The sequence below is a fragment of the Dipodomys merriami genome, unplaced genomic scaffold (genome assembly GCF_024711535.1).
Source record: "Dipodomys merriami isolate MVZ:Mamm:240054 unplaced genomic scaffold, mDipMer1.0.p SCAF_13, whole genome shotgun sequence".
Classification (NCBI taxonomy): Eukaryota; Metazoa; Chordata; class Mammalia; order Rodentia; family Heteromyidae; genus Dipodomys; species Dipodomys merriami.
Window position 1 is genome coordinate 41,974,361 of NW_027202604.1, and position 21,804 is coordinate 41,996,164.

Genomic DNA, 21,804 nt, shown 5'->3' on the forward strand with positions numbered 1-21,804 from the left:
CCGGCCCAGCCCAGCCTCCCCCCGAGCCAGGCCCCCCCCGGCCAAGCCCAGCCCCCCCAAGCCAGGCCCCCCCCGGCCCAGCCCAGGCCCCCCCCGGCCCAGCCCAGCCTCCCCCCGAGCCAGGCCCCCCCCGGCCAAGCCCAGCCCCCCCCCAGCCAGGCCCCCCCGGCCCAGCCCAGCCCCCCCCAGCCAGGCCCCCCCCGGCCCAGCCCAGCCTCCCCCCGAGCCAGGCCCCCCCCGGCCAAGCCCAGCCCCCCCCCAGCCAGGCCCCCCCGGCCCAGCCCAGCCCCCCCCCGGCCCAGCCCAGGCCCCCCCGGCCCAGCCCAGGACCCCAGCCAAGCCCCCCCCTCACCCCAGCCCAGGACCCCAGCCCAGCCCCCCCCGGCCCAGCCCCCCCGCCTCAGCCCCCCCCCCCGCCTCAGCCCAGGACCCCCCTGCCCCAGCCCAGCCCCAGTCCCCCCAGGCCCCTCCCCTGCCCCGGCACAGCCCCCCCACCCCAGCCCAGGACCCCAGCACAGACCCCCCCCGCCCCAGCCCAGCTCCCCCCAACACAGCCCAGCCCCCCCACCCCAGGCCAGCCCAGCCCCCTCCCAGCCTCGGCTGCTTCCACCTGGAGGGAGGACTCTGTGCCCCCCCATCCTCCCCCCCCAGCCTCGGCCGCTTCCACCTGGAGGGAGGACTCTGTGCCCCCCTCCCCCAGCCTCGGCCACTTCCACCTGGAGGGAGGACTCTGTGCCCCCCCCATCCTCCCCCCCCAGCCTCAGCCGCTTCCACCTGGAGGGAGGACTCTGTGCCCCCCCCCCAGCCTCGGCCGCTTCCACCTGGAGGGAGGACTCTGTGCCCCCCCCCCAGCCTCGGCCGCTTCCACCTGGAGGGAGGACTCTGTGCCCCCCTCCCCCCCCAGCTCGGCCGCTTCCACCTGGAGGGAGGCCTTCGTGCCCTCTGCCCTGGCCCCAGCTTGAGTTGGAGACATGGCTGTGGCCCCAGGACTCTCCAGGACCGGTCCTCTGGGTGGGGGCCCCCGCTGGGCACCAGCTCCCGACTCCTGCAGACTGCAACGCTGTCCATGTCATGTCTCATAACGTTGAATCTTGTTTTAAAGGTTGCTTCCCGCTGCTTCTAGAGGCCAAGGGGGAGGATTGTTGGAGAAACACTAAAAAAAAAAAAAGAGCCAGACCTACTAGTGCAGGCCTCTAACCTACACTCGGGAGGCTGAGGCTGGAGGATTAGAGCTTGGAGGCCAGTCCTGGGCTATGAGTAAGACCCTGCCATACCCCTCCACTAAAAAAAAAGCCTGGCCCCTAGCGGAGTCGGGCAGCCGCTGCAGGCTGCGAGGGGGGACTTGCCCGAGCACGCCCCGAGGTCCTGATCATCCGCCGGAGCTCCCTTGTGCTGCTGGAGACCTTCTCATTCTGTTGTTGTTGTCCTGGGTCGTGGGCCTGAGCTCTGGGCCTGGGCGCTGTCCCTCAGCTCTTCAGCTCAAGGCGAGCGCTCTACCACGTGAGCTACAGCGCCACTTCTGGTTTTCCAGTGGTTTATTGGAGGTAAGAGTCTCATGGACTTTCCTGCCCTGTCTGGCTTTGAACCACGATCCTCAGATCTCAGCCTCCTGAGTAGCTAGGATTTCAGGCGTGAGCCACCGGCGCCCAGTGAGCTCTCTTTTATATCTGCTGTGGGTGGGGGTCTGGCCCCAGCCTCCTCTCCCTGGGCCTCAGTGTGTCCAAGCCGGGGGCTCTGCGGTGTGGCTGCGGCAGGTCTGTTCTGACGCTGCGGCGCGGCTGCCCTCCTGAGCTCGGGCCGCGTGCCCGCCCCTCCCCCGTGCGACGTATTTTCGTTTTGAAATCATTTCAAGCTTGCTGAAAAGTCACGAGAACGCGGCGGGAAGCTCCCACGTGCCCCTCTCCCCGTGCCGTGGGTCTGGTGCTGCGGCCAGAGTGGGGCCGCCCCCTCGCCAGCCAGACCCACGCCACGTGGCGGAGGGCGCCACCCACTGTGGGGACAGGAAGCCCTGCTCCGGCGCTGTGTGTGTGTGTGTGTGTGTGTGTGTGTGTGTGTGTGTGTGTGTGTGTGTGTGTGTGTGTGTGCTGGCTCTGGGCTTGAACTCAGGGCCTCACGCTCTCGCGTAGCTTTTTTCGCTCAAGGCTAGTACTCCACCCCTGTGCCATGACTGCTTCTGGCTTTTTGGTGCTTGACTGGAGATAAAAGTTTCCTGAAGTTATCTGCCCAGGCTGGCTTCAAACCTTGATACACCAATCTCAGCCTCCTAAGTAAGACTACAGACACCACCCTCCCACCCACACCAGGCCAGTATTTTTTAAATTTTTATCGTGTTTCCTTAAAAAGAAATACATCAAGCGGGGCACCGATGGCTCACACCTGTCATCCTAGCTACTCAGGAGGTTGAGAGCTGAGGATGGTGGTTCAAAGCCAGCCCTGGCAGGAAAGTCCATGAGATCCTTATCTCCAATGAACCACCAGAAAAACCGGAAGTGGCACTGTGGCTCAGGTAATAGAGCGCTAGCCTTGGGCTGAAGAGCTGAGGGACAGCGCCCAGGCCCAGAGTTCCAAGACCTACAACCAAAAAGACCCAAAAAACTACATTAACCCTAGCCTGATGCCTCAAGCTTGCAATCCTAGTTCCTTGGCAGGGAGGATTGTGGTTTGAGGCTAATCCCAGGCAGTTTGTGAGACCCCATCTCAACCAGTACAAAGCTGAGCATGGTCTGTGTGTCTGCCATCTTCAGTGATACAAGAAGTGTAAGTAGGAGAACTGTGGTTCAGTCCAGGCCAGTCAGAGAGGTCAGACCCTTATTCAGAAAACAAGGAACACAAAAAGGGCTGAGGGCATGATTCAAGTAGCACAGTGCCTGCCTGGCAAGCGCAAGGCCCCAAGTTCAAACCCCAGTACCACCAAAAATATAAATACAAAGAGATGTTTAGCCAGAGGTGATGGCCATGCTGTAATCCCAGCATTCTGGAGGCTGAGGCAGGAGGATCGTGAGGAGACTGACTGGTTCTTCCCCGCCCCTGCCAATGAGGCTTCCGGCGTGGACTTCCCAGAGTGCGGGAGCCTTCGGGCCAGCGGCACTTTCCCTGCAGCTGCTCCGTGGAGTCGGTGCTGTGCCGAGTCCTGGGGCGCCTGTCCGGAGAGCCCCTCCCTCCCTCCAGGCCGGCCCTGGCTCCCCGGGCCCGGTCCTCGGCCCGGCTGCGTCCGGGTGGTCACGGCCCTGCAGGCTGCTCCCGTTGGGCCGGCCGGCAAGCCCTGCGGGGCCGGCTTTGTCAGCACCCTGTCCTCCTCTGAGACCACTGGCTCTGTGGGCTGCCGGCGGAGCGCGGTGGCTGGCGTTTCTCTTACGCTCCGTGTGGTCTCGTCGATTCCAGTGTGGTTTGGTTGCGTTTCCGGGGTTGCAGGGTGTCTAAACATGTCGGAGCTGTTTTCACATCGTCCTCTGTCCCCGGTGCAGCGCCCGGCCTCTCTGCCCCTGCCTCGGCCCTGGGCACCCCGCCTGGACGCGCTTCACCCCTGCCCTGCCTTGGGCCTGGGCACCCCGCCTGGACGCGCTTCACCCCTGCCCTGCCTCGGGCCTGGGCACCCCGCCTGGACGCGCTTCACCCCTGCCCTGCCTCGGGCCTGGGCACCCCGCCTGGACGCGCTTCACCCCTGCCCTGCCTCGGGCCTGGGCACCCCGCCTGGACGCGCTTCACCCCTGCCCTGCCTCGGGCCTGGGCACCCCGCCTGGACGCGCTTCACCCCTGCCCTGCCTCGGGCCTGGGCACCCCGCCTGGACGCGCTTCACCCCTGCCCTGCTTCCCCTGCAGTGCTCAGATGTCTCCTGCCCAGCGTCCACGACAGCCAACTTCCTGACACGGACCGCACCTCTCCCAGGACCCTGGGCTCTCCCCTCCGGCCTCTCCCGGGACCCTGGGCTCTCCCCGCCTCCAGTGTATCGGGACCCTGGGCTCTCCCCCCCTCCAGTGTCTCGGGACCCTGGGCTCTCCCCCTCCAGTGTCTCGGGACCCTGGGCTTTCCCCCTCCAGTGTCTCGGGACCCTGGGCTCTCCCCCTCCAGTGTCTCGGGACCCTGGGCTCTCCCCCTCCAGTGTCTCGGGACCCTGGGCTCTCCCCCTCCGGCGTCTCCCGGGACCCTGGGCTCTCCCCCCCTCTGGCCTCTCCCGGGACCCTGGGCTCTCCCCCTCCAGTGTCTCGGGACCCTGGGCTCTCCCCCTCCGGCCTCTCGGGACCCTGGGCTCTCCCCCTCCAGTGTCTCGGGACCCTGGGCTCTCCCCCTCTGGCGTCTCGGGACCCTGGGCTCTCCCCCTCCGGCCTCTCCCGGGACCCTGGGCTCTCCCCCTCCGGCGTCTCCCGGGACCCTGGCACGCTCGTGTTTAGGAGTTGCCTCTTGCTTTACCTCACTGATGTCAACAGGCAGGGATGTCTCTGACGCTGGGGTCCGGGAAGGCCCTGCTGGCTGCTGACTGCCAGCTCCACCACTGCCTTGTGAGTGTGGAGCCTTTAGCCCACTTTCTCCACCTTCAGATTTTGTCTTTTTTCCCCCATGCACATTTGTTTGATTTTTATGCTGTTTGTTTGTGTGGTCCTGGGGCTTGAACTCAGGTCTTAGGTACTGTCCTCAGCTTTTTGTGTGTTCAAGACCAGTGCTCCACCTCTTGAGTCTCACAGCTGTACTTCCAGCTTTTTGTGGTTAATTTGGAGTCTCTTAGAGGAAGTGGCACAAAGAGGCTCAGGGGCAGCACCCAGGCCCTGAGTTCAAGCCCCACAACCAATAACAAACAGAGTCTCGTAGAATTTCCAGCACAGATTGGCTTTGCGTGGAGAGCTGAGGATCTCAGCTGCCTGAGTAGCCAGGATTACAGGGGTGAGCCGCCAGCACCGGCTGATTTTTATGTTTTTAAGTGTGTGGTGTTCCTTTTGTTTCTAGCTTTTGTATCACACTAGGTATATGTTACTCTCTTTCTCTCTTTTTTTTTTTTTCTTGGTCATGGGGGCTAAACTCTGGGCCTGGGCGCCGTCCCTCAGCTCTTCAGCTCAAGGCTAGCGCTCTACCACTCAAGCCACAGCACCACTTCTGTTTTTTTTTCTGCTTATGTGGTGCAGCGCTCTACCACTGAGCCACCTTCCCAGCCCCATATGTTACTCTGAAAGCTGTAACGTTTGAGCAGGGCACTGGTGGCTCACACCTGTAATTCTTGCTATTCTGGTAGTTGAGATCTCAGGATCCTGATTGAAAGCCAACTCAACTCCAGCTGACCACCAAAGAGCCAAAAGTGGATCTGTGGCCCAAGTGGTAGAGTGATCTCCTCAGGCAGGGACGGCGCCCAGGCCCTGAGTTCAAGCCCCAGGTCGGGTGCGGCATGGTCATGCCGGGAACCCCCCGCCCCCAGGGCCATAACATTTTTTTTCCACACCCTTTCTTCTAGAGCTCTTTCAGTTTTATGGTTTCGTGTTTGTTTGGAACTCACTTCGGCTCGCACGAGAGGTTGGTTCAACTTGATGTTTGCCTGCGGGCCGCCTGGTGTGGCGGCCCGGGTTGCGCTGTGGTGTGTCTGCCTCCCGCCCGCGGCCGCTCCCCGCTCTGGGCTCCCGGCCTCGCCTGCCTCCGTCCTGCTTTGGCAGGGCTCCAGCACCTCTGTTTGTCTGCTGTCTTGTCCCGGCTGTTTATTTTTTCCCTTGATCTTCCAAACGGCCTCTCTTTGTTGTTCCTCCCACCCGCTGCTGACACGCTGCCATTGTTCCCCGGCCCAGGCCTGGGGGGCGGCACGTGGGCCCCCCGGCCGCCGGCAGCCAGCCCCTGCCCGGCCACCTGCTCTGCGCGCGCCTGGGTCTGGGGGCCGGGGAGGCAGGCTCCAGCCAGGAGGAAGTGCAGAGCACGTGAATCCAGACAGTCCTGCTTCTAACCCTGCTGGGCTGCTGGCTGTTGTGCAAGCCCAGACCCCAGATTTGTCCTTGGGGGGATGCGAGAGAACCCCAAGCCAGGAGCCTCTGGCTGGCCGGCACCCGGCACCCAGTACAGGCTGGATCCCTAGACGCAGGCTCGGACAGCTGCAGCGCGGGCTGTGGTCTGGCCAGCCCTGCCTTCTTGCTGGTGTGTGGGTGGCTTGGGAAGTTATTTAATGTGTTGTGACCCACAAAGCGGGGGACCGGCATGTGCTGGGTGATGAACCAGAGTGGCAGCAGTAGTGGGGGCCTGGGGGCTGGCGAGGCCCCTCGGACCTCTGCCCGGCTGGGCCTGTGTTTGGGTCCTGATGGGCTCTCTGCACCGGCCTCTGCTGCCTCGGAGACCCACGGGCTTGCATAGACATGGGATCATTGTTTGGTTCTGGACTGGACGTGACTGGTCAGCGATGTGGACATGGGGGACATCAGCTGGTCATGATGTGGGCATGGGAGGGGACGTGGCTGGTCATGATGTGGGCATTGGAGGGGACGTGGCTGGTCATGGCGTGGGCATTGGAGGGGACGTGGCTGGTCAGCGATGTGGACATCAGCTGGTCATGATGTGGGCATTGGAGGGGACGTGGCTGGTTGGCGATGTGGGCATGGGGGACATCAGCTGGTCATGATGTGGGCGTTGGAGGGGACGTCTGGGTCTGCTCTCCAGCCCTGCCAGGTCCTTGCTCTGGACCTTGATGTGGCCGCTGTTCCTCTCAAGCCTGTGTGTCAGATGGCAGCGGCCGTGGGAGGCAGACCACGGTGCACACGGTCCCCCGGGCCCCCTGCCGCACGGCACAGCGCGGTCTGTGGTACACAGGACAGCGGCTGGGCGCGGTCGCACGGGCTCAGTGTCACCTGGGAGCGCCACTGTCGTTGGTGATTGCCGATGATGGCACTTGTTCACCCGACACCTTAGCAGTCGTGGGTGGAAAGTGTCTCTTTGGTGGCGTTAGTGTGATTCGGGAAGCACTCACCAGGCCCCCGTGCTGGGGAGGGCTCTTCACTGAAATTCGATATTCTCTTCCCGTCGTAGAAGGCCGGTAGCCGTTGATTCTTTTTCTTTTGGGGGAAGGCAGTAATGGGATTTGAACTTAGAGCTTTGTGCTTGCTAGTTGCGTAGTCTACCATGTAGCTTTTTTTTAAAAAAAAAAATCTGATTTATAGTTGCTGAAGTACGTTTAAAGTTTTATGTGATTTTTTTTCTTTAGTTGGATTTTTTTCTCAACTTAGTGGTTTCCATCAGTCCCAGAGGGAAATTCTTACAGATAACTAGACTTGGTTAAATGTTGACCTCTGTGACCTTCTCGCTATTTGTATTTTTAAAATGATTTAAGATACATCATCTGCAGAATTAGAAATTGTAATTTCTTCAAGTGCTGGGAAACTTTAACCCTGTTATAATTACTCGGCGACGCTTTCAAGGATTCTGCAGTCAGACAACCAGATGAAAAGCCCTGATGGCTGGCGGCACAGAGGGCCCTTTGTCAGCGTGCCCCGCCGCTCGCTCGGCCCCTCTGGTCTCAGAGTGACTTCCTCTCTGCTCTCTGGGAACGGTGGAGGACCGCGTTGGACTCGTCCTGGGGGCGCTGGGGGTCTGGGAAGGACAGCACGGACCAGTCGTGTACTTCCTGTGATGAAGGAGCAGGAGGCACTGGGCGGTGGTGGCGGCGGCGGAGGATGGCCGCTGACCCCGCTTCCCGCGGTGCTGGATTCTCAGCGCGGCAGACGGGGCACCCTGACCCTGTCCCTTAGAAGTCCCTGGCGCTGACCGCGCACAGGGACTGCAGGGGCAGAGCTGTGTGCCGCTGCACAAAGGCGGCTTGTCGAGGCTGGATGGGGCCGAGGGAGTCTGCCGACTGTTTCTGGAGCCCAGCCAGCGGAAGGGCCGGTGCAGGGGCGCGGGCTCAGCCCGGCTGGGCTGAGGAGGAGATTGGATCTGGGGGAAAGGTGTAGGATCCTGGTCACGTGGAGGAGGGGAGCGCACCTCACCAGGGTTTGTGAAGCTGCGCAGGGTCCACGGTGAGCTCCCGGGGGCGGGGGAGGGCTGAGGAGGGCCCGGGCCCGACAGGCCTAGTCCAGCCTGGGGCCCTGTGTGGAGGGAGGTGGAGTCGGGGGGAGAGAAGACCGGAGGCAGCCGGGCCCATTGGGAGCACAGGTGTATGACGCCTGTCATCCCAGCTACTCAGGAGGCTGAGATCTGAGGATCGCGGTTCAAAGCCAGCCCGGGAAGGAAAGTCCATGAAACTCGTATCTCCAGTTAATCGCCAGAAAACCACAAGTGGCGCTGTGGCTCAAGTGGTAGAGCGCTAGCCTCAAGCAAAGCTCAGTGCCCAGACCCAGACCCCACAACCACCACAATCTCCATCACCACCAACCAGCGTAATCCTGCATTTCGGTGTGGATTGTGCACACTCCTGCTTGAAAAGGAGAAAAGAACGTAGAGTGAGGGGTTTTCTATTCCCTCCCCTGAGTCGAACACCTCCTCCTCGAGCACACACCGCAGACACGCACTCTGCTGCTGCCTTCAGCCCAGCCCTGTGCTCCCCCTCGCCCAGCCGCGTGGTGGGCCACGAAGGCCCCTTCGGTGGACGGCGGGTCCCGTTCAGCCTTCACCTCCACCCTGGACATCGTGTCACTACAACTTTGGCAGCCAAATGTCCGCCGCAGTGCAGCTCACGTGCATGTAAACGTGGCTGGTCAACACTCACGTGCATGACGACGATTTTCCCAAATTGGCAGCGCGCCACGCGGACCCGCTGAGGCTGTGGAGGCCGGAGCGCCTGCCTGCGGCCTCGGTGCCGTCCCCCAGATCTGGGCACACGTCCGTCCCGCGGACGGGCGCGGTCCTGTCTGCGCTCACCTCTGCGGGGACGCGCAGCTCCCCGTGGGCAGCGCCGTCGGGGCCCCTCCCTCGGCGGGGGCGGAGGCCCGCGGTGGGCGCTGCCCTGTGCTGGCCCTGGCTGGGCCGCGGAGGCCGGGCACACGCGGGCCGCTTCCCCGAGACTCGGCAGTGACCAGGAGGCCTCTGAGGAGTGGACAGTGTCCCGGGTCTTAGCACCCTTTGTGGCCAGCTGCTGGGCCGTGCACGAGTGGCAGGCAGTGCGGGACGGGTCAGCTAGCCGGTGGCACATCGGCAGCCCACGGCCGAGGCCTCCCGCTGGGCCCTTCCCTCACCCTCCTCCCTCACCCTCCTCCCTCACCCTCCTCCCTCACCCTCCTCCCTCACCCTCCTCCCTCACGCTCCTCCCTCACCCTCCTCCCTCACGCTCCTCCCTCACCCTCCTCCCTCACGCTCCTCCCTCACCCTCCTCCCTCACCCTCCTCCCTCACCCTCCTCCCTCACGCTCCTCCCTCACCCTCCTCCCTCACCCTCCTCCCTCACGCTCCTCCCTCACCCTCCTCCCTCACGCTCCTCCCTCACCCTCCTCCCTCACCCTCCTCCCTCACCCTCCTCCCTCACGCTCCTCCCTCACCCTCCTCCCTCACCCTCCTCCCTCACGCTCCTCCCTCACCCTCCTCCCTCACCCTCCTCCCTCACCCTCCTCCCTCACCCTCCTCCCTCACCCTCCTCCCTCACGCTCCTCCCTCACCCTCCTCCCTCACCCTCCTCCCTCACCCTCCTCCCTCACGCTCCTCCCTCACCCTCCTCCCTCACCCTCCTCCCTCACGCTCCTCCCTCACCCTCCTCCCTCACGCTCCTCCCTCACCCTCCTCCCTCACGCTCCTCCCTCACGCTCCTCCCTCACGCTCCTCCCTCACCCTCCTCCCTCACGCTCCTCCCTCACGCTCCTCCCTCACCCTCCTCCCTCACCCTCCTCCCTCACGCTCCTCCCTCACCCTCCTCCCTCACCCTCCTCCCTCACCCTCCTCCCTCACGCTCCTCCCTCACGCTCCTCCCTCATGCTCTTCACCTCTCCCCCTTCTGCCTTGTTTTCCCCCTCCTGTCTTCCCTTGCTCCTGTGTGCCCTGACAGGGCCCCTGGCGTCCTGTTCTCCCTGCTGCTGAGCTTGTGGTGGGGCGGGGCTCATGCTGGGCATCGGGGGGCTGGTGGTGGGGCAGGGCTCACAGCTGGGCATCGGGGGGCTGGTGGTGGGGCGGGGCTCACGCTGGGCATCGGGGGGCTGGTGGTGGGGCAGGGCTCACGCTGGGCATGGGGGGCTGGTGGTGGGGTGGGGCTCACGCTGGGCATGGGGGGCTGGTGGTGGGGCGGGGCTCACGCTGGGCATCGGGGGGCTGGTGGTGGGGTGGGGCTCACGCTGGGCATGGGGGGCTGGTGGTGGGGTGGGGCTCACGCTGGGCATGGGGGGCTGGTGGTGGGGCGGGGCTCACGCTGGGCATCGGGGGGCTGGTGGTGGGGCGGGGCTCACGCTGGGCATCGGGGGGCTGGTGGTGGGGCGGGGCTCATAGCTGGGCATCGGGGGGCTGGTGGTGGGGTGGGGCTCACGCTGGGCATCGGGGGGCTGGTGGTGGGGCGGGGCTCACGCTGGGCATCGGGGGGCTGGTGGTGGGGCGGGGCTCACGCTGGGCATCGGGGGGCTGGTGGTGGGGCGGGGCTCACGCTGGGCATCAGGGCGGGTCAGGACAGCGGAAGCAGGGCTCCACAGAGGAGCTGGGAGGACAGGAGGAATGGGGGCCACGCAGCCCTTCACAGAGGGTAGCTGCCCCCAGCTTGGTGAAGACCCCGCGTGCCCTCCCGCGTGAGTTAGCGCAGGAGTCTGGGCCTTCACAGAGCCGCACCGGGGGCAGGTGCGTGTGGCGTCGGCACGCCTCGGCCCTGCCTGGGCAGCCGGCGCGCTCTGCCGGGGGCCTTCGTGTCCTCCGCTCTCCAGATGTGTCCGTGGCTCAGTGACGCGGGCGGGCCCAGTCCTAGACCAGGCCGCAGCCCCTCATGGGCTGGCCCTTCCCCGCCCCCCTGCCTGGGAGGTAGCAGCCTCTGACCTCTGCCGTCTCCCACAGGGGCTCAGATCATCGACCTCATGATGCTGGTCATCGACGTCACCAAGGGCATGCAGACGCAGTCTGCGGAGTGCCTGGTGATCGGCCAGATCGCCTGCCAGAAGCTGGTCGTGGTGCTTAACAAGGTGGACCTTCTGGCCGAGGGCAAGAGGCAGGCGGCCATCGACAGGATGACCAAGCGGATGCAGAAGACGCTGGAGGGCACCAAGTGAGTGCTGCCCTGTGAGGAGGCGTCCATGTGTGTCCCGGGTCAGCCGTGTCCATGTGTGTCCCGGGTCAGCCGTGTCCATGTGTGTCCCGGGTCAGCCGTGTCCATGTGTGTCCCGGGTCAGCCGTGTCCATGTGTGTCCCGGGTCAGCCGTGTCCATGTGTGTCCCGGGTCAGGGGTGTCCATGTGTGTGTCCCGGGTCAGCCGTGTCCGTGTGTGAGGTGCTCCTCATCCGCATGGGTCAGCGGTGTCCGGGTGTGAGGTGTCCGTGTGTCCCGGGTCAGGGGTGTCTGGGTGTGAGGTGTCCGTGTGTCACGGGTCAGCCGTGTCCATGTGTGAGGTGCTCCTCATCCGCATGGGTCAGCGGTGTCTGGGTGTGAGGTGTCCGTGTGTCCCGGGTCAGGGGTGTCTGGATGTGAGGTGTCCGTGTGTCCCGGGTCAGGGGTGTCCGGGTGTGAGGTGTCCGTGTGTCCCGGGTCAGGGGTGTCTGGGTGTGAGGTGTCCGTGTGTCCCGGGTCAGGGGTGTCTGGATGTGAGGTGTCCGTGTGTCCCGGGTCAGGGGTGTCCAGGTGTGAGGTGTCCGTGTGTCCCGGGTCAGCCGTGTCCATGTGTGAGGTGCTCCTTATCCGCATGGGTCAGCGGTATCCAGGTGTGAGGTGTCCGTGTGTCCCGGGTCAGGGGTGTCCGGGTGTGAGGTGTCCGTGTGTCCCGGGTCAGGGGTGTCCGGGTGTGAGGTGTCCGTGTGTCCCGGGTCAGGGGTGTCTGGGTGTGAGGTGTCCGTGTGTCCCGGGTCAGGGGTGTCTGGGTGTGAGGTGTCCGTGTGTCCCGGGTCAGGGGCGTCTGTCTGAGCTGCTCCTCGTCCACGCGGCTGGCAGGCTCCCCTCCCTGCTCTGTATCAAAGCTGTCTGGTGCCACAGACGCGGAGCAGAGCTTGGTGTTGCTGCCGTTGTCTCCGGGCACCGTCCCGCCACGGCACCCCGCGGTCCCGTGTCCTGACGCCGGCCTGTGTCCCGGCGTTTGAGGCCTCGGGGCCGTCCCTGTGTGGAAGGCTGGGCCTGCCGTGGTGCACGCTGGCCACGGCCGGCGTCTCAGCCAGGCCCCGTGCCAGGGAGACCAGAGCCGTGATGCCCACTTGGGGCGGGTGCCGGCGGCGGTGAGCCGCGTCACTGACAGGTGCTGCTGAGGAGGCCGGTGGGGCCCGCCACCGCCCTGTCCCACCTTGGGGCACGGCGTCCCTGGGGTCTGTGCAGGGTGGCTGGCCGGCTGCAGCAGACAGGCTGCCGGGTCGGGTCCCAGGCAGCGGGGGGGAGGTGAAGCCAGAGCCTGAAAGCCAAACAGGCGGCGGCGGCGGCGGCGGCGGCCTGCACCATCATCGTCTGTGGTCTGATTCTGCGGGGCAGCGGGGCGCTGGCCGAGCTGGGCGCGGGCCCGGCGTTGGCCAGGGCAGGAGGGCGTGGCGCTGCCAGGCCGGGTGTGCAGGGGCAGGGTGTGGGACCCGCGGCCCAGCCCAGGATGACGACTCTGGTGTGCTTGAAAAGACGAGGACGCTGCTCTCTCCCACTTCCGGCCGGGCCCCGATCCACACGGAGCAGCCGTCACGGGGAGACGGGCCCCCCGATCCACACGGAGCAGCCGTCACGGGGAGACGGGCCCCCCGATCCACCCTGAGCAGCCATCATGGGGAGACGGGCCCCCGATCCACCCTGAGCAGCGGTCACGGGGAGACGGGCCCCCGATCCACCCTGAGCAGCAGTCACAGGGAGACGGGCCCCCCGATCCATCCTGAGCAGCGGTCACGGGGAGACGGGCCCCCGATCCATCCTGAGCAGCGGTCATGGGGAGACGGGCCCCCCGATCCACCCTGAGCAGCCGTCACGGGGAGACGGGCCCCCGATCCACCCTGAGCAGCAGTCACGGGGAGACGGGCCCCCGATCCACCCTGAGCAGCAGTCACAGGGAGACGGGCCCCCCCGATCCACACGGAGCAGCCGTCACGGGGAGACGGGCCCCCCCGATCCACACGGAGCAGCCGTCACGGGGAGACGGGCCCCCCGATCCACACGGAGCAGCGGTCATGGGGAGATGGGCCCCCGATCCACCCTGAGCAGCGGTCACGGGGAGATGGGCCCCCCGATCCACCCTGAGCAGCGGTCACGGGGAGACGGGCCCCCGATCCACCCTGAGCAGCCGTCACGGGGAGATGGGCCCCCCGATCCACACGGAGCAGCCGTCACGGGGAGACGGGCCCCCCGATCCACCCTGAGCAGCCGTCACGGGGAGACGGGCCCCCCGATCCACCCTGAGCAGCCGTCACGGGGAGACGGGCCCCCCGATCCACACGGAGCAGCCGTCACGGGGAGACGGGCCCCTCGATCCATCCTGAGCAGCGGTCACGGGGAGACGGGCCCCCGATCCATCCTGAGCAGCGGTCACGGGGAGACGGGCCCCCCGATCCACCCTGAGCAGCGGTCACGGGGAGACGGTCCCCCGCTGCCTGCTGCTCTGCAGCCGGCACAATATCCTGCGTGCCGCTCTGTCATAAAGATTGATTGGCCTTCCCAGTTATGATATGGTTTTTTTCAGAATCAACACCTGCAGGTCTCCCCCAGAATTCTCAAGTTGGTTAAATTAAAGCCCCAGACTGTGAATGGACCAAATGTGTCATAAAAGATTCCTGGCCTGCCTTTTGTTTGCAAAATTCATCAATCCGATAAAATCGACACATTTAGATAAGTGTTGCATAAGAATTCAGACTTTGTTGTTCCCCACGGAAGTGGATAGGAGACTGTAAAAAGGAAGATAAAACATTGGGCCTTCTTTTAGTAAGTTATTTGACGCCTGCTGTTTTATTTACTTGCCAGGAAGGAGAGAGCAGGCCTCGTGGACCCCACCTCAAAGCACGGTGGGTGTCAGAACCACTCACTGCGGGAAGCAGGCCTGGCGTGCTCTCCGAGGTGAAGTCATACTCAAACACTGGTTAGTTACGTTGACGGAAAATCCTCACTTGCACGTTTAGATTGATACTATTACTTCAGTGAACGCTAGGTCAGATCGTGGACTTTATCAGAGCAGTCCGCCGTCCTCAGCGCTGGCAGGAGAGGGCCCTGCCCGGGACCAGCGGGGCCCGAGGCCCTGGGGTGCCACCTCCGGATCTGTCCACGCGGCCGAACTTTCCTGACAGCTGAGTTCCTCATCAAGTGCATTTTTTTAAATGCGAAGAACATTTTTATCTAGAAAAAGTGAACCACACACTTATCAAAACCTGAAAAACATAAAACGTATTTTTCTATCCAGAGAACAATTGAAAGAACTTGGAGAGTGGAGGCTCGGGCTGCACGTCCTCAGAGAGCGGCTGCTGCAGTTTTGGGTTAAAACTTTTTTTTTGTACTCTTTAGTTCTTGATAGTCTGTTTCAATAAGTGAAAATTCTAAATCTTACCTGGTTTTTTGTGGCCGCTGTTTTGGAATCATGTCTGTGAAGTCGTTGCCAAATCCAGTGTCCTGAATAACTTTTCTACTGTGTGTCTTTCCAATTTATAGTTTTAGCTTTTAAGATTAAGCTTGGACCGTGTGAGCTGTGTGTGTGTGTGTGTGTGTGTGTGTGTGTGTGTGTGAGGTAGGAACTGTGTGTGTGTGTGTGTGTGAGGTAGGAGCTGTGTGTGTGTGTGTGTGTGTGTGTGTGTGGGAGGTAGGAGCTGTGTGTGTGTGTGGGAGGTAGGAGCTGTGTGTGTGTGTGTGAGGTAGGAGCTGTGTGTGTGTGTGTGTGTGTGTGCGAGGTAGGAGCTGTGTGTGTGTGTGTGAGGTAGGAGCTGTGTGTGTGTGTGTGAGGTAGGAGCTGTGTGTGTGTGTGGTGTGTGTGTGTGTGTGTGTGAGGTAGGAGCTGTGTGTGTGTGTGTGTGCAAGGTAGGAGCTCTGTGTGTGTGTGTGTGTGTGTGTGTGTGTGTGTGTGTGTGTGTGTGTGTGTGAGGTAGGAGCTCGGGGGCATTCTCTTGTGTGTAGCTGTCAGTCTTGCATCTGGCACCCGCACCCATCCAGCTGTGTGTCTGTTTCTAGTCCGTCATCCCAGTCTGTGTGTCTGTCAGGACCGAGACTCGGGGGTTTGGGTTCAGGAAGTAGGGTTCTCACTTCTGATTTGTCCACGATGGTTTTGGGTACTTACAATCCCACGCATTTGAGGTGTGTGTTTCCATTTCTGCTAAGTGATGTAGGAATGTTGATGGGGATTGTCTGGGGTCTGGGTTGGTTAGGAGCGGATCAGCACTGTGCGGAGTCTGGAGTCTGTGGGTGTGTTTGGTGGCAGTGACATCTTTGCCGTGGGACATCTTACCATACGTGGACATGGAATCACTTTTCATTCACTTACATCTTTTTTCTAGTTTTTTTAAAGCAATGTTTTGAAGTTTTTAGGTGTTAAATCTTTCATACCACTAATTAGCTTTGTCCTATTCATTCTTCAGGATTGTTGTTGTTTTTGTTGGTCAGTCATAGAGCTTGAACTCTGGGCCTGGGCGCTGTCCCTCAGCTCTTCAGCTCAAGGCTAACACTCTACCACTTGAGCCACAGCGCCACTTCTGGCTTTTTTCTTTTTGCTTATGTGGTGCTGAGGAATTGAACCCAGGGCCTCATGCATACGAGGCAAGCGCTCTACCACTGAGCCACCTTCCCAGCCCTCTTCTCAGCTCTTTAGACTGGGTTTTCTTTTTTGGGCTGAATACTTTTGTAGATCATTAAGCTTTGGCTGTATTTTCAGGTTTCACCTCATGGTGGTCTCCCAGATCTGAGATAACTAGATCAAAAGACGTGAACGTTTGTATCTTCGGTTGAACATTGCCCTATTATTGTCTACATATTATTATTCAGCAGCTAGCTTTGGTACGTACGTGTAAACTCGTGTGGTATAAACATATTGGAAACCTTAGGATCGCAAGGGTATGTCACTTGTTTGAGTATATGCTTGTCTCTTGGCTTCTTGTGAGTTTCACACTTCTTTCTGACATGTTAGGGGTGTTATTAGTGGGAACACAGCTATTAACCCTTTTCCAACCAGATGTGCTGCAAATAGGTCTTCAGCATTTATTGTTCGTGCATTCCCATTTTTTTTTTGACAGGCAGAAGTTTCTAATTTTTATGTAGACAGACTTTTTGATCGTTTTTCTTTGTGATTTCTTTGTCTTTGAAGGCATTTAAAATTACTCTTGCATAAGCATCTATCCGTGGCAATAGAAATCAAAACAGAAGATAAAAATGTACCCACGGTCTCCCCAGTGCCTCCCGGGGCAGCATCCGCCTCCCAGGTCGCTTGTCCATCCGTCCATCCTTCCGTCCCAGGGCAGCGTCCTCTCAGGTCACCTGTCCGTCCATCCGTCTCGGGGCAGCGTCTTCCTCCCAGGTCGCCTGTCCGTCTGTCCGTCCTGGGGCAGCGTCCTCCTCTCAGGTCGCCTGTCCGTCCATCTGTCCCGGGTCAGCGTCCTCCTCCCAGGTTTCCTGTCCGTCTGTCCGTCCGTCCGTCCATCCCGGGGCAGCGTCCTTCCTCCCACGTGTGCTGTACAGACAGGGTTGTTGCTGCTGTGGGCTTCTCTCTCTGTTTCCCTCTGGTCACCCTTGAGACGTCTTCTTCCAGGCCCCGTGTCTGCTGCTTACCGGTTTCATCTCTTCGTTTCTTCTCTAGCCCGGCCCTGTCATTGGGTGCCGAGGCTGCGCGGGGCCTGCGGGGGCCCTGGGCTTGGTGAATGTCGGCCTCGTGGCGCCCGTCTGTGCCACGGGCTCCATGACTCGGGAACGCCCGTCTGTCGGTTACAGCCCCGCTGTGCACACCGGGACTCTCAGCCTTCCTTGGGCGGGAGCCCTTGGCGTGGGGCCCGTGCGCAGAGGGCGTCCGCTGTGAGCGGCACCTGCGGTGCCTGTGGAGCCGGTTGCACGGAGCCAGGCCTTAGGATTCGCCTGTGTCCGTTTTTCATCGTCTGGTCCGTTGGTGTGCTGGCAAAGTTGCTTGCGTCCAGCCGGCCGTCTGGGTCCAGGGGGCACCAGGACTCGGCTGCTGCTGCTCGCTCAGGGCACCGACGTGGACCGGCGGCGCTGCTGCACGGGGTGCGCCCGGGGCTCTCCTCCAGAGCCTCGCGGGACCTGGGTGCTGTCAACTTCAAGGCCATCTTTTCTTCAGGATCAGGGCCAGGCTGCCGAGGCTCCATTGCGTGATGTAAAACCAGGAGCGCCCTCCATGCCAGGGCTTTCCCCACGGGGCCTCCGGGTCCCTCCTGTCCTGTCCCTGCCTGGCAAGGAGCAAGCGGGGTGCGCTCCAGACCCCCCTCCCTCCCACGGTGCCCTGCACTCCAGACCCCCCTCCCTCCCACGGTGCCCTGCGCTCCGTGTCGGTGTCCTGCGCTCCATGACGGTGCCCTGCGCTCTGTGCCCTGCGCTCCGTGTCGGTGCCCTGCGCTCTGTGCCCTGCGCTCCGTGTCGGTGCCCTGTGCTCTGTGCCCTGCGCTCCGTGTCGGTGCCCTGCGCTCCGTGTCGGTGCCCTGCGCTCCGTGACGGTGCCCTGCGCTCCGTGCCCTGCGCTCCGTGCCCTGCGCTCTGTGTCGGTGCCCTGCGCTCCGTGCCCTGCGCTCCGTGTCGGTGCCCTGCGCTCCGTGTCGGTGCCCTGCGCTCCGTGTCGGTGCCCTGCGCTCCGTGCCCTGCGCTCCGTGACGGTGCCCTGCGCTCCGTGCCCTGCGCTCCGTGTCGGTGCCCTGCGCTCCGTGACGGTGCCCTGCGCTCCGTGCCCTGCGCTCCATGTCGGTGCCCTGCGCTCCGTGTCGGCCCTGCGCTCTGTGACGGTGCCCTGCGCTCCGTGCCCTGCGCTCCGTGTCGGTGCCCTGCGCTCCGTGACGGTGCCCTGCGCTCCGTGTCTGTGCCCTGCGCTCTGTGTCGGTGCCCTGCGCTCTGTGTCGGTGCCCTGCGCTCTGTGACGGTGCCCTGCGCTCCGTGTCGGTGCCCTGCGCTCCGTGTCGGTGCCCTGCGCTCCGTGTCGGTGCCCTGCGCTCCGTGCCCTGCGCTCCGTGTCGGTGCCCTGCGCTCCGTGCCCTGCGCTCCGTGCCCTGCGCTCCGTGACGGTGCTGTTGCTGGCTCTCTTTCAGGTTCCAGGGGGCACCAGTCGTGCCTGTGGCCGCCAAGCCCGGGGGACCAGAGGCCCCTGACACTGAAGCTCCACAGGGCATCCCAGAGCTCATCGAGGTACTGTCCACTCAGGCTCTGCCCAGGGGAGGGCGGAGGGGACAGTGCTGGCCTTGCAGGGCTGGTGATGGCGAGGGGGGGTCTCGGGGCTGGTGATGGCGAGGGGGGGGTCTCAGGGCTGGTGATGGCGAGGGGGGTCTCGGGGCTGGTGATGGCGAGGGAGGTCTCGGGGCTGGTGATGGCGAGGGAGGTCTCGGGGCTGGTGATGGCGAGGGGGGTCTCGGGGCTGGTGATGGCGAGGGGGGGTCTCGGGGCTGGTGATGGCGAGGGGGGTCTCGGGGCTGGTGATGGCGAGGGGGGTCTCGGGGCTGGTGATGGCGAGCAGGGGTCCTGGGTGTCACGTGCACAGATGACGTCCCATGTGCTCAGGACTGTGACACCGACCCAGTGTCCCAGGCCCCACACTAAGGTGTTTATCCGCGAGTCACGGGGGAGGCTGAGAGGCCCGCCAGCCAGTGTGCGGGGAAGCGGGGGTCCGAGCCCGTCCCCTGCACCCGGCCCCGGCCGCCCCTCTGGGCTGGCGGCTCCCGGAGCTGGAGTTTTCTGGCCTACGCATCAGCTCCAGAGGCCTAGAAGCTGCCACAGTTGTTTCTGTTCAAGTAAAATCCACAAAAAATGTGGCTACGAGGTATGTTTGTATATTCCTCTTAAAAGCCGCTACATAAATCAGACCAAGCCTGTTTTGAACTTTAAAATGTGATCACAAGACCAAGTTTTGTAACATTCACTACCAAATAGTTTCCTGACAGCCTGTTCCTTATGAAATCAGAAAACAACCAAGTCAAAGCAGCGCCGCGGCGTGCTGCGCCTTTGTGCGTGTTTGTTTCTTGATTAGCTCTGACAGCGCCCGAGCAGAGCTGACGTGAGGAAACTGGGCTGTGGGCCCCGATCGGGCCGGCACAGGCCAGCACAGACCGGCACAGACAGGCACAGGCTGGTACAGGCCGGTACAGGCCGCAGGCCCCGGCCAGCCGGCACAGACCAGCACAGGCCAGCACAGACCGGCACAGGCCGCGGGCCCCACTCGGGCTGGCCCGCACAGATCTGCACAGGCCCGCACAGACCAGCACAGGCCAGCACAGACTGGCACAGACAGGCACAGGCTGGTACAGGCCAGCACAGACCGGCACAGACAGGCACAGACCAGCACAGGCCAGCACAGACCAGCACAGGCCCCGGGCCCCACTCGGGCCAGCCGGCACGGACCGGCACAGGCCAGTGTGGGCCAGCGTGGGCAGACGTGGACTGCCCCTGCCTCGCTGGTGCCTGGGGTGGGGGTGAAGATCCCCGCCGCGGCCCGCAGCTCTCACCCCGGCGCCCGGCCAGGCCCCCGGCCCTCAGGCGCTGTGCCAGCCGCTGCGGTGCTGCACGCTGGGACGCGCAGAGTGGCCGGACACGCGGCGCCTGGTGGGACAGAGCTGGGTAGACACGGCCCTTCCGGAGGGTTCAGGGCCACGGGGAGGTGAGCCAGCGGTGAGCATGCAGGTCTGCCCGCGGATGCCTGGTGTGGGGCTGCGGTGTCCTGCGTGGGGCCTGAAGCCTGGGCAGGGGGCACATGCACCGGGCTCCACAACAGATACCCGAGGATGAGATGGATGGGGAGAGAAGGAGGAGGGGGAGGAGGAAGAGGAGGAAGGGGAGGAGGGGCGGGTGGGAGGAGGGGTAGGACGGGGAGGGGTGGGGAGGAGGAGGAGGGGGAGGGGCGGGAGGAGGGGGAGGAGGGGCGGGTGGGAGGAGGGGTAGGACGGGGAGGGGCGGGGAGGAGGAGGAGGGGGAGGGGCGGGGAGGCCTCCCCGGGTGCTCCCCCCCCCCAGCCCCTCAGCTGGGAATCAGCAGGGGGGAGGTCTGCTCTGACCTGGCAGCAACCTCTCTTCTCTAGGTCCTGATATCCCAGATTTCCATCCCTGAGAGAGACCCCTCGGGCCCGTTCCTCATGTCTGTGGACCACTGCTTCTCCATCAAGGGCCAGGGCACCGTGATGACCGGCACGGTGCTGTCGGGCTCCGTCAGCCTCGGGGACAGCGTGGAGATCCCTGCCCTCAAGGTCAGCTCTTCTGGTGCTTCTTTGCACCTCTGGACCTGCTCACCCCCCCTCCCCCCTCCCCCCTCCCATCTCAGCCCAGAAGTGCTGCTCTCCTGGATTCTCAAATTCTCTTTAGAACGCCCTCGTGGCCCGTGTGCCGGAGCTGGAGGGCAGGGCGAGAGACCAGGGCGGACACGGACACCGTGCCTTTCTGTGAGCCCTCGGGCTCGGGGCGGCACTTGTGTGTGGTTATTTGGGGTACGGCAGATGCATGCCTGGCTATTGGAGGGACACCAGGTATACGCATGGTTATTTGGGGTACCTTTTTATTTCTTTATCTAGGCTGTTCTAGAATTTTCCATCCTCCTGCCTCAGTGCCTCCCCGATGTTGTAATCACAGGCATGCCCACCATACATGTTTCTTAACCAGAAGAATTTCAGATTGAGGGTTGGGAAGGTGGCTCAGTGGTAGAGCGCTTGCCTTGCATGCATGAGGCCCTGGGTTCGATTCCTTAGCACCACATGAGCAAAAAGAAGTATTACAGTGGCTCAAATGTTAGAGCCTAGTCTTGAGCAAACAAAGCAGCTCAGAGACAGTGCCCAGGCCCTGAGTTCAAGCCCCAGGACTGGCACAAAAAAGGGGGGGGGCCTTTGATATTGAACACAGATTGACAGTGCTGAGTCGCTCGCTCTGGGGCGTCCAGGCTGTGCCGCCGGCCCCGCCACCCTCGGAGGACCGCGGGACAGCGCTCCATCCCCACCGCGTGCCGCCGCCTTGTGCCACGTCCGGGCTGACTCGGTGTCTCCAGTGCCCTTGAGAAGCCTTTTGTGTCTATGGTGTGGTAGGCGTGTCTATACTCCAGCGGCTGAAGGAACAAAGCAGGAGGATTGGGGGTTTGAGCCCAGGCCGGGCGTGGGTCAGTGGTGCACGCTCGCCCAGCTTGCAAGCTGAGAGGCGGGGAGACGCACGGCCCCAGGAGCCCGCACAGGCTTCCCGGACGCAGGCCGTGGCCCGTCCCGCGTTGGCGCGCCCCAGAGCCGGCAGGTGGAGACCCCGGTGGAGGCAGCTGGGCTCACGGGTGACACCGCCGCGGCACTGCGGGAGGACGCGTTGGGTTTCTCAGCGACGGGAGTGCGTCACAGGGGTGTGGGTGCCCGCACTCGAGCCCCAACTGGTCTAGGTGGCATTCTGTACAGATACGTGTTCTGGGTTGTGGGAGCTGGCTTGGACCTGGTGGGATTCGGCAGGCTGAAGTCTGGAGAGCCGGCCCCGGGCAGAGCTGCTGGGGCCGCTGGGGCCGGAAGGCCGTGGGCCGGCAGCATTCCTGTTGCTTTGTTCAGAGTCTCCCAACTTCTGCAGCTTGGGAGGAAGGCGTGGTGGGAAGGAGGGGGACGCGGCACTGGGCAGAGGCTCCGGGGAGGAATGAGGTTGGCAGCTGGGTGCCGGGCACACG

The 21,804-nt window shown here is 63.1% G+C and overlaps 1 protein-coding gene across 3 annotated transcripts in view; it reads left to right on the forward strand.

Annotated features, from left to right (window-relative positions):
• The window catches only part of LOC138824876 (selenocysteine-specific elongation factor-like), a 138,822-nt gene that overhangs the window by 49,551 nt on the left and 67,467 nt on the right, over positions 1-21,804 (forward strand). For all 3 annotated transcript variants that reach the window (XM_070019297.1, XM_070019299.1, XM_070019298.1), the window contains exons 2-4: positions 10,909-11,116; positions 18,231-18,327; positions 20,207-20,371. In XM_070019297.1, coding sequence (XP_069875398.1) covers positions 10,909-11,116; positions 18,231-18,327; positions 20,207-20,371 — 470 coding nt within the window. The remainder of the gene's footprint in view (positions 1-10,908; positions 11,117-18,230; positions 18,328-20,206; positions 20,372-21,804) is intronic.